The following is a 17,983-nucleotide window of genomic DNA, read 5'->3' on the forward strand; positions in this document are numbered from 1 at the left end:
TCCTTTCCCACCTCTCGCTGTGGTCTGTCCTGTGCTCGCGGGTCCCTCCGAACATCAACCGCAGGGCGGTCGTATCCCGCTCCCTCCTCCCCGCCAAACGGCTGCGGGAGCGCGCGGGGCGGGGAAAGGGGCGGTGCCGCACTGCAGGTAAATTGAGGCACGCGGGAGGGCGCGCCCCTGCAGGAGGCGGATCCCCAACGTGGGGCTTGTGGGCAAAAGGCGGGGTCTGGCGTCCACAGCGGACGACAGCTCTGGGTGGGAGACAGGAGCATGCGTGGGCGGTGTCACCACACTGAATGCGCGCTGCCACCACACTGAATGCGCGCTGCGTAGACCCTCTGCCCGTGGGAGGCTGGGAATGTGGGCCCCTGGGCTCTCCCGGGGTGCAGGCCCCCCCCATCTTATCCAGAAGTCTGGAACAGTTGCAACCGCAGCAATGTGGAGACAGCTTCCTTGGTTTCTTCAAAATTTTATTAACAAAACCCAGGGAGAGGAGACAAGGATGAGTGGACTCCACAGCCCCACCAGGCACTGAACATGTCGACGGGGACAGACCCTCTGATAAAGGGAGATGGGCGGTCAACCGGTGGATGGGCACAGGGAGAACCGGAGAAACAGATGAGTGGAGGAACGGACACACGGGCACCGGGCGGCTCCCCCATCTGGAATGCAGGGTGTGAGGGGTCCGGGCCAGGAGGCTTAGCGGTCGGCACTGGAGCGCAGGTCGGTAGTGAGGGGATCGTGCTGGATCGTCTGGTGCAGCATCAGGGCCAGCAATCCCGCGCGGTTTGTCATGGCTGTGCGCACATTGCGCTCCTGCTCAAACAGCTCGTCCAGCTTGTACCACTGCCAAGGGAGCGGCAGGAGTCCTAAGCAGGAACACCTGCAGCCCCGCCTGCCCTCGGCCACGTCCGACATGGAAACCTACCACATGCAGCACCGAAACCGCAAAGAAACCTACCACACGCACGCGCTCCAAGTCCACTTCCGCACGCCGCAGCTTCTCCCAGCAGTAATGGCGATTGCACTGGCGCTTGGGCAGGCGGCAGAAGTCACCCGTGAGCTCAAAGACATCACGTACAAGGGGGCACCCGCATACCTCGTCAGCTGGCACCTGCAAGGAGGCCGGGTTGGGGGGATGAATAGCGGTGATAAGGAAGAATAGGAATGGGGGCTCAAGGAGGGAGAAGGAAAAGAATGGAGGGTTCAGGGAACGGTGGGGAGGCATGGAAAAGGAGGAATGGAGGGTGAAGCAGCAGGGAAGCTGAGAGGAAAAAGTGAAGGAAAGGTGAGGTGAGGAAGGAAGGGATGAATGTGGGACAGCGAGGCAGGGAGGAGGGGCAAAATGGGAGGAGCTGAGGGAAAACCTTACTTTGGGGTCCCGTGAGTGCTCGGGGCACAGCACCTGGAGCCGCTTACAGTATGTTTTGCTCTGAGGATTATACACATCACAGAAGAGTCGTGTGGCCCTGGGGATTTGGAGTACAGACGGTAGTAGAGGGAGGGAAGGGAGGTCCACCTGTCCTGGCCAGTGCCCGTATCCTGCCCCAGCTCCACACACATCCCACTTCTGACCCCCACCTTAACCCCCCACCTCTCACTCTGCGTGGCACCCTCACTTACCCTTCAATGCGTGTGGGGTACATGGACCCAAAGGACGTCTGGCTCTCATACTGGAGGGATGAGCACAAATGGAGGGAACTGTGGATGTGCACTGCATGCCCTCCCAAGACACCACCCAGACAACAAATCTGTCCCCCACTGGCCCACCGATGTTCCCACATGGTCCGCCCCCTCAGTCTGACACCCCAACCTTGGCGTAGCAGCGCTCCATGTGGCGCAAAGCAACACGTGGGTTGATGGGGTGCCCACAGGAAACACAGAAGATCTGCAGGTCTGTGTCATCACTGTCACCCTCGTTACTCTGCATGGAATGGAAGGAACAATAAGGCTGGGAAGGACAAAGTACTGGCCCTGCCCTGCTGCACCCCTGCTTGCTCACCTCCTCATCCTCGCGCACAGCCTGCTGCTTGGCACGTAGAATGATGGCCTCAAGCTCATGGAATCGGCGTTCCATTTCCTGAAGGCGAGTGCGGGCACTCTGCTGCTCTCGGCGAATGCGTTCGAGCAGCTTCTTGCCGTGCTCTTCAGCAATGCAAGGGCTCTGCTGCCACTGCTGGATGCGCTGGGGGAGGATCTCGTAGATGCGGCTGCAGGAAAGGTAGCAAGCAACAGAATGAGTGAGGTGATCAGTAAGTGAGAATGGCAAAATAGATGCAAATAGCAAAAGGAGAAGTAAATAGGTGACTGGCGGAATGGTGGCTGGATGGACACACGGGCAGGTGGGTGGGTAGGTGGATAGGTGAGTGGGTAGTGGCTGTTTGGTGACTGAATGGTGGATAGCTGATTGACTGGTAGACATACAGAAGGTTGTGGTGAGGCCCTACCATGCACTTCCTGACTCCCTTGAACCCCTCAGGAATGACTCACTTGGCTGCCAGCTTCATGCCACAATCATCTGAGCAATACTTGGAGCTGGGCTGGGCGGGGCGCACACAGCCGGGCCCCAGGCACTGGGGCAGCGACGCAGGGTCCTTGGCATCAGCCCTCTCTGGGTGTTTCCATTTATCCTTGTGCTTCTGCTTCTGCCGATGCCGCTTGTATCGCTCCTCCTTCTGTTGAGCAAGACAAGTCAGGTCAGGGTGGAGTCAAAGTCAGCCCCAGACCCCAGACCCCTGCTCCATTCTAGCCCTTTCTGGCTCTTGCCCCATTCAGCCTCTGACTTCTGCCTCTCCCTCAACCCCACCCTCTGCCTTTCCACATCCATTTTACCCTCTCCATCACCTTCTTCTCAGACTTCTTCTCCCGACGCTTCACATGCTTCACTTTCACTGCCCTCTTCCGCAGCGCGGGGTCCAGGAATGGGGACTCTTCTGTGTCGCTCATCCAGGGCTGCAAGCAGGGCATGCACTGACCCACCTGCCCCACTCACGACAACCCCACCACCTACTCATGTCCCATATCAGCCTTCTATACCCTCTGTCTCCTCATGAGGGATACTCTCTGCTTCTGTAACCTCCACCCTTACACCAGTGGATGCTCCTGTCTGCTCACCAGGCCGTGGTCATCAAAGGCCCCTGCACAGAAGTCCTGATACAGGTCAGGATCCAGAGGTAGGTCCTCATCTGAGAGTGGCTCAGGTGTGGCTGTAGCCTCAGGAGGCTCCTTGACTGCTGATGACGCCACTGCCCCCTCATCTTCACGGATGCGCCCTAACTTCTGTGATGGCTGTGGCTGCTGTTGGGTGGGCAGTGGCCGGCGGGGCCTTGGCAGGGACTCTGAGGGCGTCACTGGCGAGAGCTGCGGGGCAGAATCTCAGGACTGGCCCTGACCGCCCTGCCCGAATGCCCCGCCCCACCCTGGGGGGCTGGACTCACCGAGGAAGGGAAGTACTTGTACGATTCCTGTGCCGGCAGGAGGAAGGCCCAAGTCAGCCCCAGGTGGATGGAGGGTGGCCTTGCCCTAGCCCTACCCACCTGGCCTGGCCTTACCTCCCCAGACACACCTCCCCACTAGCCCTCATTGCCAGGAATGCTCAGCCCTGCCTGATCTGTACTGACATGCATGACCACTTAGAAACACCTGGCCCCACTCTGTCTACCCAGGGTTGGTGGGGGTGTTCTGCCAGCCCAGCATACCAGGTCATGCCCCATTCATCTGGACATGACAGGCCCCTTCCCACCTGTCTAGATACAGTCAGGCCCAATCCCACCTGGCCTATCCATGCCTAGACTTAACTAACCATGCATGGACCCACCAGCTCTCCCACACTTGACCCTACCCAGCTCTGTCCATGCTCACCCGGGCCCGCAGCTGGCACTGGCGCAGCCGGCACTTCTGCCGGATCTTGTTGGGGCCCCCAAACTTCTTCATGTCCCGACAGAAGTCACAGTGACCACAGTCCTCAGTGCGCCGACATGCCTCACACTCACCACACATGCGGGCTGACCGTTTGATCTGCTGTTGCTGCTGGTGATGCTGGAGGAGGGGGCCCAAAACAGAAATCATGGACCCAGGCAAGGCTGAAACGGAACCACTTTACACATCCACTCACTTTATGCAGCCACTCACCTGGCTGGGTGTGGCCACCAAGGGCTGCGGAGAGGATTTGTGGGGCGAAGCAGAGCCCCGAGCAAGCATGGCCCCAACCCCTGTCCCTGACCCTGCCCGGCGCTGCAGGTCTGGATCGGGGACAGGCCTCTTGCGCCCTCCACCCTCATCCCGGGGCTCACTGCTGTCCCGCTCATTGCCATCCCGCTCCCGTGACTTCTTGTGCCGATAGCGAATCTCTAGCTTGGGGTCCTTCTCTGTGGGGCAGAGAGTAGGGCCAAAGTGAGTGAGCACTGGAGGGCTTGAATGGTCCCAAAACCTTTCTTCCTCTTCCCTCCCTTACTGCCCCACCCACCTACTTTGTCCAGGGCAGAGCTGCCTCTTCCTGTGGGATCTTCTATTACCACTTGCAATGGAGCCCCCATTCCAGCTCACCACGGACGTGTATCACTAATCCCCATGACCCCCCATTGTGGCTCTTCCTCCTCCCTTGAAGCCCCACCTGCCTTCCCTGTCCATCCATGGCCCTCACCTCTGCACTCCCGACAGTACCACTCCCGGATGGCCTTGGCCATCTTCTCAGTGATCCGGATGCAGTCCCCATGGAACCACTCATTGCAGTTGTCACACCCGCTGCAGAGGATGGGGCAGGCGGTGGAGATGTGAGGGGCGCAGCCCATCGGCCTCACCCCATCCTGCCAGTGTCAGCCCCGCCCATCTCTCCCGGGCTCACATCATGAAGCAGTTTATGTCCGGTTTGCGGCAGATGCAGTAGATGGGCGCATTCTCCCCATTCTCCGACTTGCTGTCCTCCCCGGCATCTGGAGGCTCTGGGTCTGAACCATCTCCCTCCTGCAGGACACCCCCATTACGGATCCTTAAACAGCCCCCACCGTGGCGGCTCATCCCCCCATTACAGCTCCACCATGGTCAGCAGGGATCCCCACTCTGCCTGCAGATTTCACATCGGGGCCCCCAAAAGACCTCTCCATCACAGTCCCCACTGACCCCATCCCTTCCTCTGACATCCTGTTACTCTGCTCCATACTTCCCATCACGCACCCACCGACACCCGCTCCCTGCGTCCACACTCGCTAATGGGTCATGGCGACCCTCCATCGTGGCGCCTCACAGACCCCGCGTAACTCACTGCGGACTTCCCATCGCGGTTCTCCACGCACCCCTCCCTGTTTACCTCATAGACCCACCTGGCACCCGCACCCACCCCCAGTCGCGGCTGTCCACGGATACCCGGACACGGACTCCTCGTCACGGCTCACTACAGACCACCCAATGTGACTCCTTACAATCCCCTTATCCCTCTGCCCAAAGAACCCCCGATCATGGTTTCCCACGGAACTGCCACACGGAGTCCCCACTAAACTTCTATTAAGGAGCCCCCCACCGTGGCTCACCATAGAACTCCCAGATGGTTCATCATTCTGCCCATAGACTCCCGCCGTTCAGTCCACAGACTCCGGTTATGGCTCACCACAGACCCCTGAGTCGGCCGACAGACCCCACTGTTGCCAACCGACCGACCTCCACCGCCGAACCCCTCCCTGGACCCGGTGCTTACCATATCTCCGCTCCCGGCGCACTCCCTCACGACCCCCGCCAGCAACCCGCGAACCTGCACAGACTACTCGGCGGCGTCCCAGGCGGTTGCAAAGGCGCCCACAACTACTTCCGCTTCTAGTCACGCCTCCCAGGCAGCGTACTCCTGTTGCGCAAGCCCCGTGCGTCGTCTCCGCCGCAAACCAGTAGGTCGCCGGCCTAGAGCCCCCAAGACCCCTCAGGCGCCGCCATCTTGATTATCGTATCCGTATGGTGGCCGAATCCATACGTTCGCCGGGAACATGGCCGCGCTCACATTGTGGCTTTCCCAAGGGCGCCGCCACCTTGTCAGTAGAGTCCGTACGGCGGCTGCTTTTACGGCCTCGACGTACAGGCAACATGGCTGCACCTACTGCGTGACTTCCTCATGGATGCCGTCATCTTGGAATCTGATTCCGTACGTGGGTCGAATTCCGTACGTTCCTAGGCGACACATGGCGGCGACCTAATTGCGGATTCTTCAAGGGCGCCGCCATCTTGGTGGTTGATTCCGTACATTGGCCGCTTGTCAGGAGAGAGGTTCACAGGTAAAACGACCTCTGCCGAAGCACTACCTGGATCAAGTTGTATTCATTCCTCCATTCAGTCTCTTTCCCCTTCCACATGTATTAATGGGGCGTCGGCAGGCTGTGTGCCTCGGGGGGCGGAGGAAACCAGTTCCTCTGTCGTCTCCGACTTCACCTGCCACCACTCTTTCCGGCTCTTACTCCTCCCACTTGTCATTCTTCTGCCAGGCTTGGCACGGTTCGGCTTCTATTTTATTTTTATTTAAAAACAATTCTTAAACTAATATCAAATCTTATTTTAGTTCTATAAGCTGCACAATAAGCCTAAACACAGTTTACTTATCCATTTCTTTATTGTTTAGCATTTAGAACATTTTCAAATATTATCTAAATAAAGTTGCAACGAACATTCTTAAACATAGATCTGTATGCTCATCCCTGATTATTTCTTGTGAAATGTGATATACAAATTTACAAATATACAAATGTGATATACCTACCAGGTGTCACTCTGGTTAACAGCTGTAATATGGAGCCTGGAAACCAGACTTTTTGTTTATTTATTTATTTATTTATTTTTATTTTTATTTTATTTTTCTTTTTTTATATTTTTTTTATTTTTTTAATTTATTTACTTATTTTTTGAGACGGAGTTTCGCTCTTGTTGCCCAGGCTGGAGTGCAATGGCGCGATCTCAGCTCACTGCAACCTCCGCCTCCCGGGTTCAAGCGATTATCCTGCCTCAGCCTTCCGAGTAGCTGGGATTACAGGCATGCATCACCACTCCCGGCTAATTTTTTTGTATGTTTAGTAGAGACGGGATTTCACCGTGTTGGCCAGGATGGTCTGGATCTCCCAACCTCAGGTGATACGCCCGCCTCGGCCTCCCAAAGTGCTGGGATTACAGGCGTGAACCACCGCGCCCGGCCCGCCTGGAAGCCATTCTATGGACTCCCTGCAAACTTGCAAAAAGGAAAACAAACAAACCAAAATTAAAACACAACAGGAACTTGCTTGGAACCCTTGAATTGGTCCAAACTGCAATGACCACACCGTCCTGGAAACCAGCTATATTTCATCAGCGTTGCGTCTCCTGAACAGCAACCAATGAACTATGGACTGGTGCTAGCCAGCCGCCTCCACCAATAATAATTTCTTTAAAAGAACTTGTGTAATCACCCTTAGCTTCCTTTTTCTTTTTCTTAAAAACTCCTTCTCCCCTTCCTATCTTTGGAGTACAATTTGACTTCGAGCTGTATCTGTGTCTCCTGAATTGCAGTTCCTAATGCCCCAATAAACTCCTGCATTGCAGCTTGGTCTCTTGCCTCTTCTTAGTTGACTCTCCTTAGAGATAAAATTCTAAAAGTAGAATTACTTTGTAATTGGCTACAAATATTGTAAGACATGTTCAAATTTATAGGAGGCCATTGGTTTGGACAGAGCTCCTGCTCTAGGCCTCACCAAAATGGAGTCACTCAAGCTGAAGTTCCATGCCACCAAGCCAAAACTAAATTGTTAATCTGACCTTCCAAGAAATCAGGAGAAAGAGACAAAATAATAGCTAAATCCCCATAGAAGCCACGTTTAGCTTGAAAATCCCCTTTGCTTTAACCTTTATAAAAAAGCAACCTGAAGCAATCTGATGTTAACCAATCAACTTTAAAAAAAAATTGTTCTTTTTCCTTGCTCCCACCTTACAAAATTGACTGCTCTGCTATTTCCCAGGAGAAGCTCTCATTCTATTTTGTATAATGGGATCTGCCCCAATTCATGAATTGCAAGTAAAAGCCATTACATCCATAACTAAATTTGTTGTAATTTTGTCTTTTGATGGTTGATGCATATATTTCTACCAGCAGTGTATGAAGGTTCCTATATCAGAGCCTTATTAGGTTATTAGATTAGTGCGAACTTCTGTTGTTGTTGTTGTTGTTGTTGAGACGGAGTCTCGCTCTGTCACCTAGGCTGGAGTGGTGCGGGCAATCTCGGCTCACTACAACCTCCGCCTCCTGGGTTCAAACAGTTCTCCTGCCTCAGCCTCCCGAGTAGCTGGGATTACAGGCGTGTGCCACCACACCCGGCTAATTTTTGTATTTTTAGTAGAGATGGAGTTTCACCACGTTGGCCAGTCTGGTCTCGAACTCCTGACTTCAAGAGATCCACCCCCCCTTTGGCTTCCCAAAGTGCTGAGATTACAGGCGTGAGCCCCTGTGCCCGGCCAGTGCAAACTTGCAAATTCATCACCCCTGTCAGTAAAAAACTGTCAGCATTCACAGCCATTTTATAAATACTACACATTACCACAGTAATATAGTACAAAAATCAGAAACCACATAAAATACATATTTAAAGGGATGAAATAAAAATGGAGGGGGGAGGGATAGCATTAGGAGATATACCTAATGCTAAATGTCGAGTTAATGGGTGCAGCACACCAGCATGGCACATGTATACATATGTAACTAACCTGCACATTGTGCACATGTACCCTAAAACTTAAAGTACAATAAAAAAAAATCTCCACATTTGTCTGTGGGCTAAAACATAAATAAATAAATAAAATAAATAAATATAAACATCTCTCATATTTTCTCAAATCCCCAGCACCATCTGAAATGCTGCCCTTGAGGAGCTCCCAGTTTACACTATTGGTGCTCACTTTGATCTGTGTGCAGTCTGGTATGGACATGATGAAGCAAACAAAGATTAGTATTTTGTCAAATAGTAAATTTTTCATAAGTCTAGCTTGATGATGATGGTAATAGTCATAATTTTAAAAATCTTCTATTTGGTTAATGGTTGATAGTTCGCAAGATACTTTCGCACATGATAGTTTATCTGATCCTAATTGCCTTATACGGTGAATGGAGCAGAAGCCTTATTGTCCCCACTCTGCAGTGAAAGCAATTGAGGCTCAGGGAGCCTAAGTCCCTTGCCAGGTCACACAGCCAGTAATAATGGATCTGATATTAATAGTAAAATCTTCCTACTGTGAGTGTTGGGCTGTGGGCTGGAATCAGGGCATAGACTCAGGGAACCCCCAGGACGAGAGAAGCTAGATAAAAAAGTTCATGAGGCAAGCACAGAATGGAGCAGATTCTGAAAGCTAAGGGTCACAGTGGACCTGAGTTCAGGAAATGGATCAGAAGTCCAGGGGATCAGACACCAGGAATCAGGATTAGGATCTTAGGCAGGAGAACAAACAACACAGAATGAGAAACTAAGTACAGGATCTCAGCACAAGGTGGGGATCACAGGAAAGGGAAAGGAGAGCCCAACTCTACCAAAGATTCCTGGGAGGGGGACGGATGTCTTCCAGACACTTCTTGCAAACAGCAAGGATGACATAAATATCTGAAATTCAATGACAAAACCATGCTTAGCACTTCAATTCTAATTTGCCAGCAAGCACAGACAAAATCAGTACTGGAATCATTCGCTGAGGAATATACACAGTTTTGCTTTCTGAAGTTTTAGTTACCCATGATCAACCATGGTCTGAAAATATTAAGTAAAGAATTCAAGAGGGCTGGGCGCAGTGGTTCATGCCTGTAATCCCAGCACTTTGGGAGGCCGAGGAAGGAGGGTCCTTTGAGCCCAGGAGTTCGAAACCAACCTGGGCAACATAGCAAGACCTCTTTTCTACAAATTATAAAACATTTAGGCCGGGTGCAGTGGCTCACTCCTGTAATCCCAGCACTTTGGGAGGCTGAGGCGGGCGGATCACGAGGTCAGGAGATCGAGACCATCCTGGCTAACACGGTGAAACCCCGTCTCTACTAACAAATACAAAAAAGTAGCCAGGCATGGTGGCGGGCGCCTGTAGTCCCAGCTACTCAGGAGGCTGAGGCAGGAGAATGGCATGAACCCAGGAGGCGGAACTTGCAGTGAGCCGAGATCATGCCACTGCACTCCAGTCCGGGTGACAGAGCGAGACTCTGTCTCAAAAAAAAAAAAAAAAAAAATTTAGCCGGGCATGGTGGCACGTGCCTGTGGTCCCAGCTATGCAGGAGGCTGAGGCAGGAGGATTGCTTGAGCTCGGGCTGTCCAGACTGCAGTGAGCCATGACTGCATCACTGAACTCCAGTCTGGATGACAGAGCAAGATCCTGTCTCAAAAAAGAAAAAAAAGAAAGAAAGAAAATTCCAGAAATAAACAATTCACAAGTTTTAATTACCATGCCATTCTGAGTATTGTGATGAAATCTCACACCGTGCCATTCCATCCCACCTGGGATGTAAATTATCCCTTTGTCCAGCATATCCACCTGTTCGGTTTAGTTGAATTCTGTTTTTTGGACCAGTCTGAAAATCATTCTATTATAATGACTATTAAATTCATTTACTGACATTGATATAATATTCAAATAAACTCAAAATTGGCTAAAAAAATCAGGGCTCAAGGTATCTATAGATGCCTAGACTCAGTGTGGATTAGGTAGGGCAGGGCTAGGGTGGGGAGAGAGCAGAGTGTAGCAGAGGGCTAGGTCCCATTGAGTTAGAACTGGGAAGTGACTATGCCATATCACAATGGTCTAAAACAGTATGAAAAACAGACTGCAGCCCTCTAATCTTTCTGGCATTTTGTGAATGTGGGAGGCAGGGACTGGGTCAAGACTGGACCTTGGGCAAGAATCAAAGCAGGTACTCACTCTCCAAATGGACATAGGGTGAGAGCAGGAACCAAGCCTAGAAGTCATTCAAGTGCAGGTGAATTGAATAAGGAGCAGGGAGGAGCCAGGATGGGTGACGGTGGTACTGAAAACCACTTTGGCCCAGGAGAGAGAGTGGACTTGAGAATCAGCAAAAGCAGTAGCCAGGGGGAGGGATATATGTAGAGCCTGGGCCATTCTATGCAGCATCCCTAGTCTGGAAAGAACCCAGACTCTGAATGGAAAGGAACTATTGTAGGTCTCTCATGAGGTTGTTGTCCATTCAGGCACAAATTCAGGCAGAATTTGCTGAAACATGCCAGAAAAATAAGACCAAGGGATTCAATATCTATCTTATGTTTTCAATGACACTGAAATATTCTGTGGCTATTGCAATATCTTAAGTCATAGTTTTTAGAGGTATATTTTACGGTTCATGCCTTCAAGAACAAAGTGTTACAGCTTGAGTTTGATTCCAGGCTCTACCAATACTAGTTACTTGACATTGTAGAGTGTAGTTAATCTTTTTGAGAACTTTTTCTCATCTACAAAAATGGGCAAAATTAACATCCTCCTAGAAAGACATCTGAGAGAATCATATGAATTAGGTCCAGAATGGGAACTCTCCAAATAGTGTCATGCAGTAAAAGATTAACTCAGCAGGCCTTGGTTGTTCAAACCTTCACATGAAAAAAAAATCTGATATTTGACTGGCTCTTGGGAGATAACCTTAAAGTGCTCAGAATTACTTGCCTAATAAGAATGTTCAGCTGGGCACAGTGGCTCACATCTGTAATCCCAGCACTTTGGTAGGCCAAGGTGGGTGGATCACCTGAGGTCAGGAGTTCAAGACCAGCCTGGCCAAGATGGGTAAACCCTGTCTCTACTAAAAATACAAAAATTAGCTGGGTGTGGTGGCGGGCTCCTGTAATCCCACCTACTCAGGAGGCTGAAGCAGGAGAATTGCTTGAACTCAGGAGGTGGAGGCTGCAGTGAGCCCAGATCACGCCATTGCACTCCAGCCTGGATGACAGAGCAAGACTCTGTCTCAAAAAAAAAAAAAAAAAAAAAAAAAGAATGTTTATATTTACCTAGGATCTTGGTCCACACCAGATAGTTTATGATAACAATGTGATTTGTGGTGGGGACCTTGGGCCACAGGGTATCAATATGAACTCTGGAGAGGCCAGAGACTAAGTAACCAAGGTCAGCAATGCCACCCTCCATACTCATGTAACCAATCCCCTAATAAAAACCCTGGACACCAAAGCTTGGATGAGCTTCCCTGGTTTGCAGTACTTCATTCATGTTATCACAACAGTATTTCTGGGATAATTAAGTGCTGTTTATATGACTCCTCTAGGAGAGGAGAACTGGAAGCATGGTCTTTCCTGTACTATAGCCTATGAGCCTTTTTGCTTATTCAATCTGTATTCTTTTGCTGTAACAAACTGTAATTGGGAGCTTAGCAGTGTTTTTGTATTCTGTGTGTTCTTCTAGGGAGTCATTGAACCTGAGGATGGTCTTAGGACACCTGACACAAATGTCCTTTTTCTTCATATACTTTCAAGCTGATGTCTCTGAAAGTTTAAAGACTGCCAAATGTCATGAACCAGTCATTTAATATCATCTATGAGGAGGACTTATTTAGGTCATTTTGGTAGCTTTAATTGTAATCTGCTCCCTCCCTACTACAGCTTCCCCATCCCTAACATCCACATTTCTTTTTTTTTTTTTTTTTTAGATAGTGTCTCACTTTTGTCACCCAGGCTGGAGTGCAGTGATGCAATCTCAGCTCACTACAACCTCTGCCTCCCAGGTTCAAGCGGTTCTCCTGCCTCAGCCTTGTGAGTACCTGGGATTAGAGGTGCCCACCACCACACTCAGCTAATTTTTATATTTTTAGTAGAGACGGGGTTTCACCATGTTGGCCAGGCTAGTCTCGAACCCCTGACCTCAGGTGATCTGTCCGCCTTAGCCTCCCAAACAGCTGGCATTACAGGTGTGAGCCACTGCACCTGGCCCACATTTCTTATCACACTCAGGTTCCTAGAGAGGAACAAGTGCACCAGTTTTCTAATCTGACTTCTTCCTTTCCCACTTACTTCCTCTAAAAAAGCAAAAAGAATTAAATAGGCTTGCTTCTCTGGTTTGGTGGTAGATTCTTCTTTCTACTTTTTATTCCTACCCAACTCCTACCAACCAATTTCTATCCTGGATAGGTCAGTTTCTATCCATCGTAAAGCTCATCTGTAAATATCACCTTGAATTTTATAGCCTGCAGAAGCTTCCAGTTTGCGGTTTTTTAGCCCCAGATCATGATGTCCTTGGTCCTACAGAAGACAGAGCAAGTCTGAGGTTTGTCATACACAAAATGGAGCATTATAAAACTCTTTGGTACTGGTCTGTGTTCATGATAATTTTTTTTCTTGATTATCCCTGTGTTCTCTTCCAAAAGTTGCCATTACAGACACCAGAACACTCCTGTAATTTTGTTAATCTGCAATGGTTTCATATATGAGCAAGTTGTTTCCTCAATGAAATTATAAACTCCCTGAAGGTAAGAACTAAGCATCTCTTGAAGAGTAAACCACACAAGGTGAATTGAATCCACAGTTGTGTTTCCTGCAGTGCTGTGAACACAGAATTGGTTTCATTACCATCTCTGTAATTATCTATGTGCAAAGGGAGGTTTTTAATGTGGCCTCTGAAGGAACAACAGAATAGAGGTGCTTGGGCCAACAGTTTAAGTTGCCTTTGTCTGGAGTACTGTGGAAGGCCCATCAATAATCTGCAGCATGCAGCATTCCCCAGGCCTCCTTCACTGTTTCTGTCCTTGAAGGTACCTACCGTTCCCATTTCCAAGCCTGCAGGACCAACTCTGCATAGCAAGTTCTCACAATTCAATTACAATCAAATCAAGCAGGCTCAGGAAAATCTCAAGAGTCACTTACAGCAGCAGGAACCCAGGAACACATGGCTGGTTAACCACCTATTCAGGCACTGTCTCCTGCCTGGGCCAACCTCCTTTTCCATGTCACACACTACACATAGCAAGGGGACAGCTATCCTGGCAGTCTAGGGGAGAATAAAAGTGTTCAAGATCCCAATGATAATTCTCCAGGTATGGAATTTGTGTATTTTAAATCTGGCCTATGAGAGACGTGGGGTGGGGGAATTAGGGGCCCGCATTAGCTTTCCTCATCTTTCAAATCCTATCACACCCCTTTCCTTAAAAAAAGGGGTTCCTTCTTTAAAAACCCACTTTCTTCTATCAATCAATATTTATGCATTTAAAATAAATCTTTCCGAACCCTAGTGAAAGGCATTGAGTATTTTTCTTAAAACAGCTTTATTGAGATATAATTCAAATACTATGCAATTTACCTATTAAAAGTTTACATTTCAATGGTTTTAGTATATTCACAGACTTGTGCATTTACTGCCCTGATCATCTTTTTCCTTTAATTAATTTTTTTTATAGAGATGGGGTCTCGCTATGTTGCCTAGGCTGATCTTGATCTCCTTGGCTCGAGCAATCCTCCTGCCTCAGCCTTCGAAAGCGCTGGGATTACAGGCCTGAGCCATGCACCAGGCTTCCCAATCATTTTTTAGAACTTTTTCACTACCCCCAAAAGAAACTCTGCATCATTTAGATACCACTCCCCAAGCCCCTCCCCACAGGCAACCACGAATCTTTCTATCTCTGTATATTTGCCTATTCTGGATATTTCATATAAATAGAATCATATTATATGTGGTTTTCTGTGACTGACTTCTTTCACTTAGCATGTTTTTAAGGTTCATTCACATTGTAGCATGTATTGATACTTCATTTCTTACTATGGCCAAACAATATTCCATTGTACAAACAGCATGTTTTGTTTATTCATACATCAGCTGATAGACATTTAGGTTGTTTCCACATAATGACTGTTATGGATTTTGCAGCTATGAACATTCATATACAAGTTCTTGTGTACACACATTTTCATTTCTCTTAAGTATACAACTAGGGGTGTAATTGCTGGGTCATATGGTACGTTTTACTGACTGAAGAAACTGCCAGACTGTTTTCCAAAATAGTTGCACCATTTTACATTCCTACCAGCAAGGTATGAAAGTTGTAATTTCTTCGCATCCTTTCCAATACTTGTAATCTGTCTTCTGGATTACGGTCAAGCTAGTAGGTGGGAAGTGGTATCTCACTGTCGTTTTGATTTGCATTTCCCTGATGGCTAATGATGTTCAGCATCTTTTCATGTGCTTATTGGCCATTATATATCTTCTTTGGAGAACTATCTAACCAAATACTTTGCCTATTTTTTTCATTGTGTTATTTGTTCTTATTATTCAGTTGTAATAGTTTTACAAAATTCTGGATACATGTCCTTTATCAGATATATGATTGCAAATATTTTCTCCCATTCTCTGGGTTGTGTCTTCACTTTCTTGATGGTGTTCTTTGAAGTGCAAATTTTAAATTTTGATGATTCCCATTTATATATATTTTTTTCTTTTGTCTCGTGTGCTTTTGGTGTCATATCTAAGAAAGTATTGCCCAATCCAAGGTCACAAAGATTCACTTCTATATTTTCTTCTAAGAGTTTTATAGCTTAAGATTTCCTTTTTTTTTTTTTTTTTTTTTTTTGTGAGACGGAATCTTACTCTGTCACCCAGGCTGGAGTGCAGTGGCATGGTCTCAGCTCACTGCAAACTCCACCTCCCAAGTTCAAGCGATTCTCATGCCTCAGCCTCCTGAGTAGCTGGGACAACAGGCACACACCCACCATGCCTGACAAATTTTTGTATTTTTAGTAGAGATGGGGTTTCACTATGTTGGCCAGGCTGGTCTTGAACTCCTGACCTCAAGTGATCTGCCCATCTCGGCCTCCCAAAGTGCTGGGATTACAAACATAAGCCACCATGCCCAGCTTAAGATTTTACATTTAGGTCTTTGGTTCGAGTTTTCTGTATGGTGAGGTAGGGGTCCAACTTCATTCTTATGCATGTGGGTATCCAATTGTCCCAGCAACATTTGTTGACTATTCTTTCCCCAATAAAAGTTATGGCACCTTTGCTGAAAATCAATTGACCAGGCTAGTTGCAGTGACTCACACCTGTAATCTTAGCACTTTGGGAGGCCAAGGCAGGAGGATCAATTGAGCCCAGGAGTTCCAGACCAGCCAAAGCAACATGGTAAGACCCTGTCTCCATATAATTTTTTTTTTAAATAAGCCAGGTATAGTGCCACATGCCTGTAGTCCCAGCTGCTGAAGAGGCCAGGAGGTTGATGATGTAGTGAGTCATGATTGCGCCACTGCACTCCAGCCTGGGTGACAGAGTGAGACCCTGTCCCTCCCGCCCCCCACCCCCCGCCCCCAGGAAAAAACACACAATAACAACGAAAAGAAAATCAGGCCGGGTGCAGTGGTTCATGCCTGTAATTGCAACACTTTGGGAGGCTGAGGTGAGAGGAATGCATGAGCCTAGGAGTTTGAGACTAGCCTGGGTAACAAAGTGAGACACCCATCTCTACCAAAAAAAAAAAAAAAAAAAAAAGCCAGGTGTGGTGGCACATGCCTGCTGAGGTGGGAGGATTGCTTGAGTCTAGGAGGCTGAGGCTGCAGTGAGCTGTGACTTCACCCTGCACTCCAGCCCCAGGCAAGAGCAAGACTCTGTATCAAAAAAGAAAAAGAAAAAAAAGAAAGAGAGAGAGAGAGAGAGAGACAGACAGAAAGAAAGAAGGAAAGAAAGAAAGAAAGAAAGAAAGGAAGGAAGAAAGAAAAGAGAGAGAGGGAGGGAGGGAGGGAAAGAAAAAGAAAGAAAGAAAGAAAGAAAGAAAGAAAAGAAAGAAAAAAGGGAGGGAGGGAGGGAGGGAAGGAAGGAAAGAAGGAAAGAAGGAAGGAAGGAAGGAAGGGAGGGAGGGAAAAATCAAATCAATTGACCATAATATGAGGGTTCATTTCTGGACTTTCAATTCTATTCTATCGATTTATATGTCTATCCTTATGCCAGTACTGAGTATCTATATGTCTTGATTACTGTGGCTTTGTAGAATTTTGAAACTGGGAAATGTGAGTCCTCCAACTTTGTTCTTTTTCAATATTATTTTGGCTATTTTGGGTCCCTTAAATTTCCATGTAAATTTGAGGATCGGCTTGTCTAATTTTGCAAAAAAGTCAGCTTGGAGACAAGAGTTGCATTGAATGTGTAGAAGAATTTCAGGAGTATTGCCACCTTAATAATATTAAGTCTGACTTAGTAACATGGGACGTCACCCTTTCCTCTTAAAGTGAGCCCTGACTGCCAGTCCAGTAGGGCTGGACTGGTTGGGCCTGGGATTGGGGGCAGCTGGACAAGTCTCTAGGGTCTTGGGCCCAGGTCACTAACTCCCTTCCTCCCCAAGCCTCCTTCTCCACACCCACCCCCAACGCTCCACGATCCCCAAGAGGCAGTACGAGACCCTTCACCTTGCCACACCCTGCAAAGCCAAAAAGCTGTCTTCACATTTTCGGGGCCTCTGGCACGGGCAGCCGCTGCCACATAGTCAGGATCCCACAATCGCAGTGACTACAGAGGCTTTAGGGATACTGCATTCTGGTTGTCACGGGCTACCCTCGTATTAGGGCGGGTGGCTAGGGGCGAGTTTGCGCCCGGCCGGAAGTGAGGAGAGTCACCATGGGAACCGTGGACGCTGAAACTAGCCAATTCCTCTTGGCACTGAGAAGCTGGATCTGCGCGATCCTCAGAACAACCTCGGTCTCTCTGGCTGGATGTTTATCGGGTTCTGCCTGAAAGGCCGTCTAACGCCTTTCCTCTTGGAAAAGTCGCAGGTCTTAATACAGCTTCAGTTTATACGTTTCTTTGTGCCTTATAATAGTCATAAAGGTCTGGTTAGATCTCCACTCCCTCCAGGAGCGCTCCAGGAGCTCACAGTTGGGCCTTTCGTAGGGAAAGATCCTTGCTATTTTGCTATTTATCGTACTGGCTTAAAATGGGGGTGGGCAGGCAGGAGCGCCCCTCTCGGAGCGGGCGGGAAAGGGCGACGACCACGGTTGGCCCCCCGCAGACCCCGCAGCTCCTGCTGTGCCCCTCA

At 48.8% G+C, this 17,983-nt stretch overlaps 1 protein-coding gene across 10 annotated transcripts; it reads right to left on the reverse strand.

Annotated features, from left to right (window-relative positions):
- Window positions 1-453: 453 nt before the first annotated feature.
- CXXC1 (CXXC finger protein 1) lies at window positions 454-17,484 on the reverse strand. Of its 10 annotated transcripts, none has more exons than XM_054460765.2 (16): window positions 5,744-6,018; window positions 5,526-5,611; window positions 4,844-4,962; window positions 4,643-4,743; window positions 4,132-4,367; window positions 3,862-4,038; window positions 3,438-3,464; window positions 3,115-3,360; window positions 2,845-2,952; window positions 2,491-2,675; window positions 2,003-2,210; window positions 1,814-1,924; window positions 1,624-1,673; window positions 1,373-1,469; window positions 962-1,114; window positions 454-846 (listed from the first exon to the last, which is right to left on the reverse strand). In XM_054460765.2, the coding sequence occupies exons 2-16, from the start codon at window positions 5,526-5,528 to the stop codon at window positions 700-702; spliced, it is 1,968 nt and encodes a 655-aa protein (XP_054316740.1). In that variant the 5' UTR covers window positions 5,529-5,611; window positions 5,744-6,018; the 3' UTR covers window positions 454-699. The 10 variants fall into 10 exon arrangements, with proteins under 10 accessions (XP_054316740.1, XP_054316735.1, XP_054316734.1 ...); XM_054460760.2 differs by having other exon boundaries at window positions 2,833-2,952; XM_054460759.2 differs by having other exon boundaries at window positions 2,833-2,952; window positions 5,690-5,971.
- Between the last annotated feature and the right edge of the window lie 499 nt (window positions 17,485-17,983).

This window comes from Pongo pygmaeus, chromosome 17 (genome assembly GCF_028885625.2).
Source record: "Pongo pygmaeus isolate AG05252 chromosome 17, NHGRI_mPonPyg2-v2.0_pri, whole genome shotgun sequence".
NCBI classification, from domain to species: domain Eukaryota; kingdom Metazoa; phylum Chordata; class Mammalia; order Primates; family Hominidae; genus Pongo; species Pongo pygmaeus.

Bases quoted from the DNA above. Each gene is read 5' to 3' on its own strand.
- CXXC1 (XM_054460757.2), bottom strand. From the start codon at position 5,229: ATGGAGGGTCGCCATGACCCATTAGCGAGTGTGGACGCAGGGAGCGGG. The intron at 4,368-4,642 runs GTGAGGGCCATG...TCTGCCCCACAG, and splicing joins GTACTGTCGGGAGTGCAGAG to AGAAGGACCCCAAGCTAGAG. The intron at 2,953-3,114 runs GTGAGCAGACAG...CCCTGCTTGCAG, and splicing joins CCTTTGATGACCACGGCCTG to CCCTGGATGAGCGACACAGA.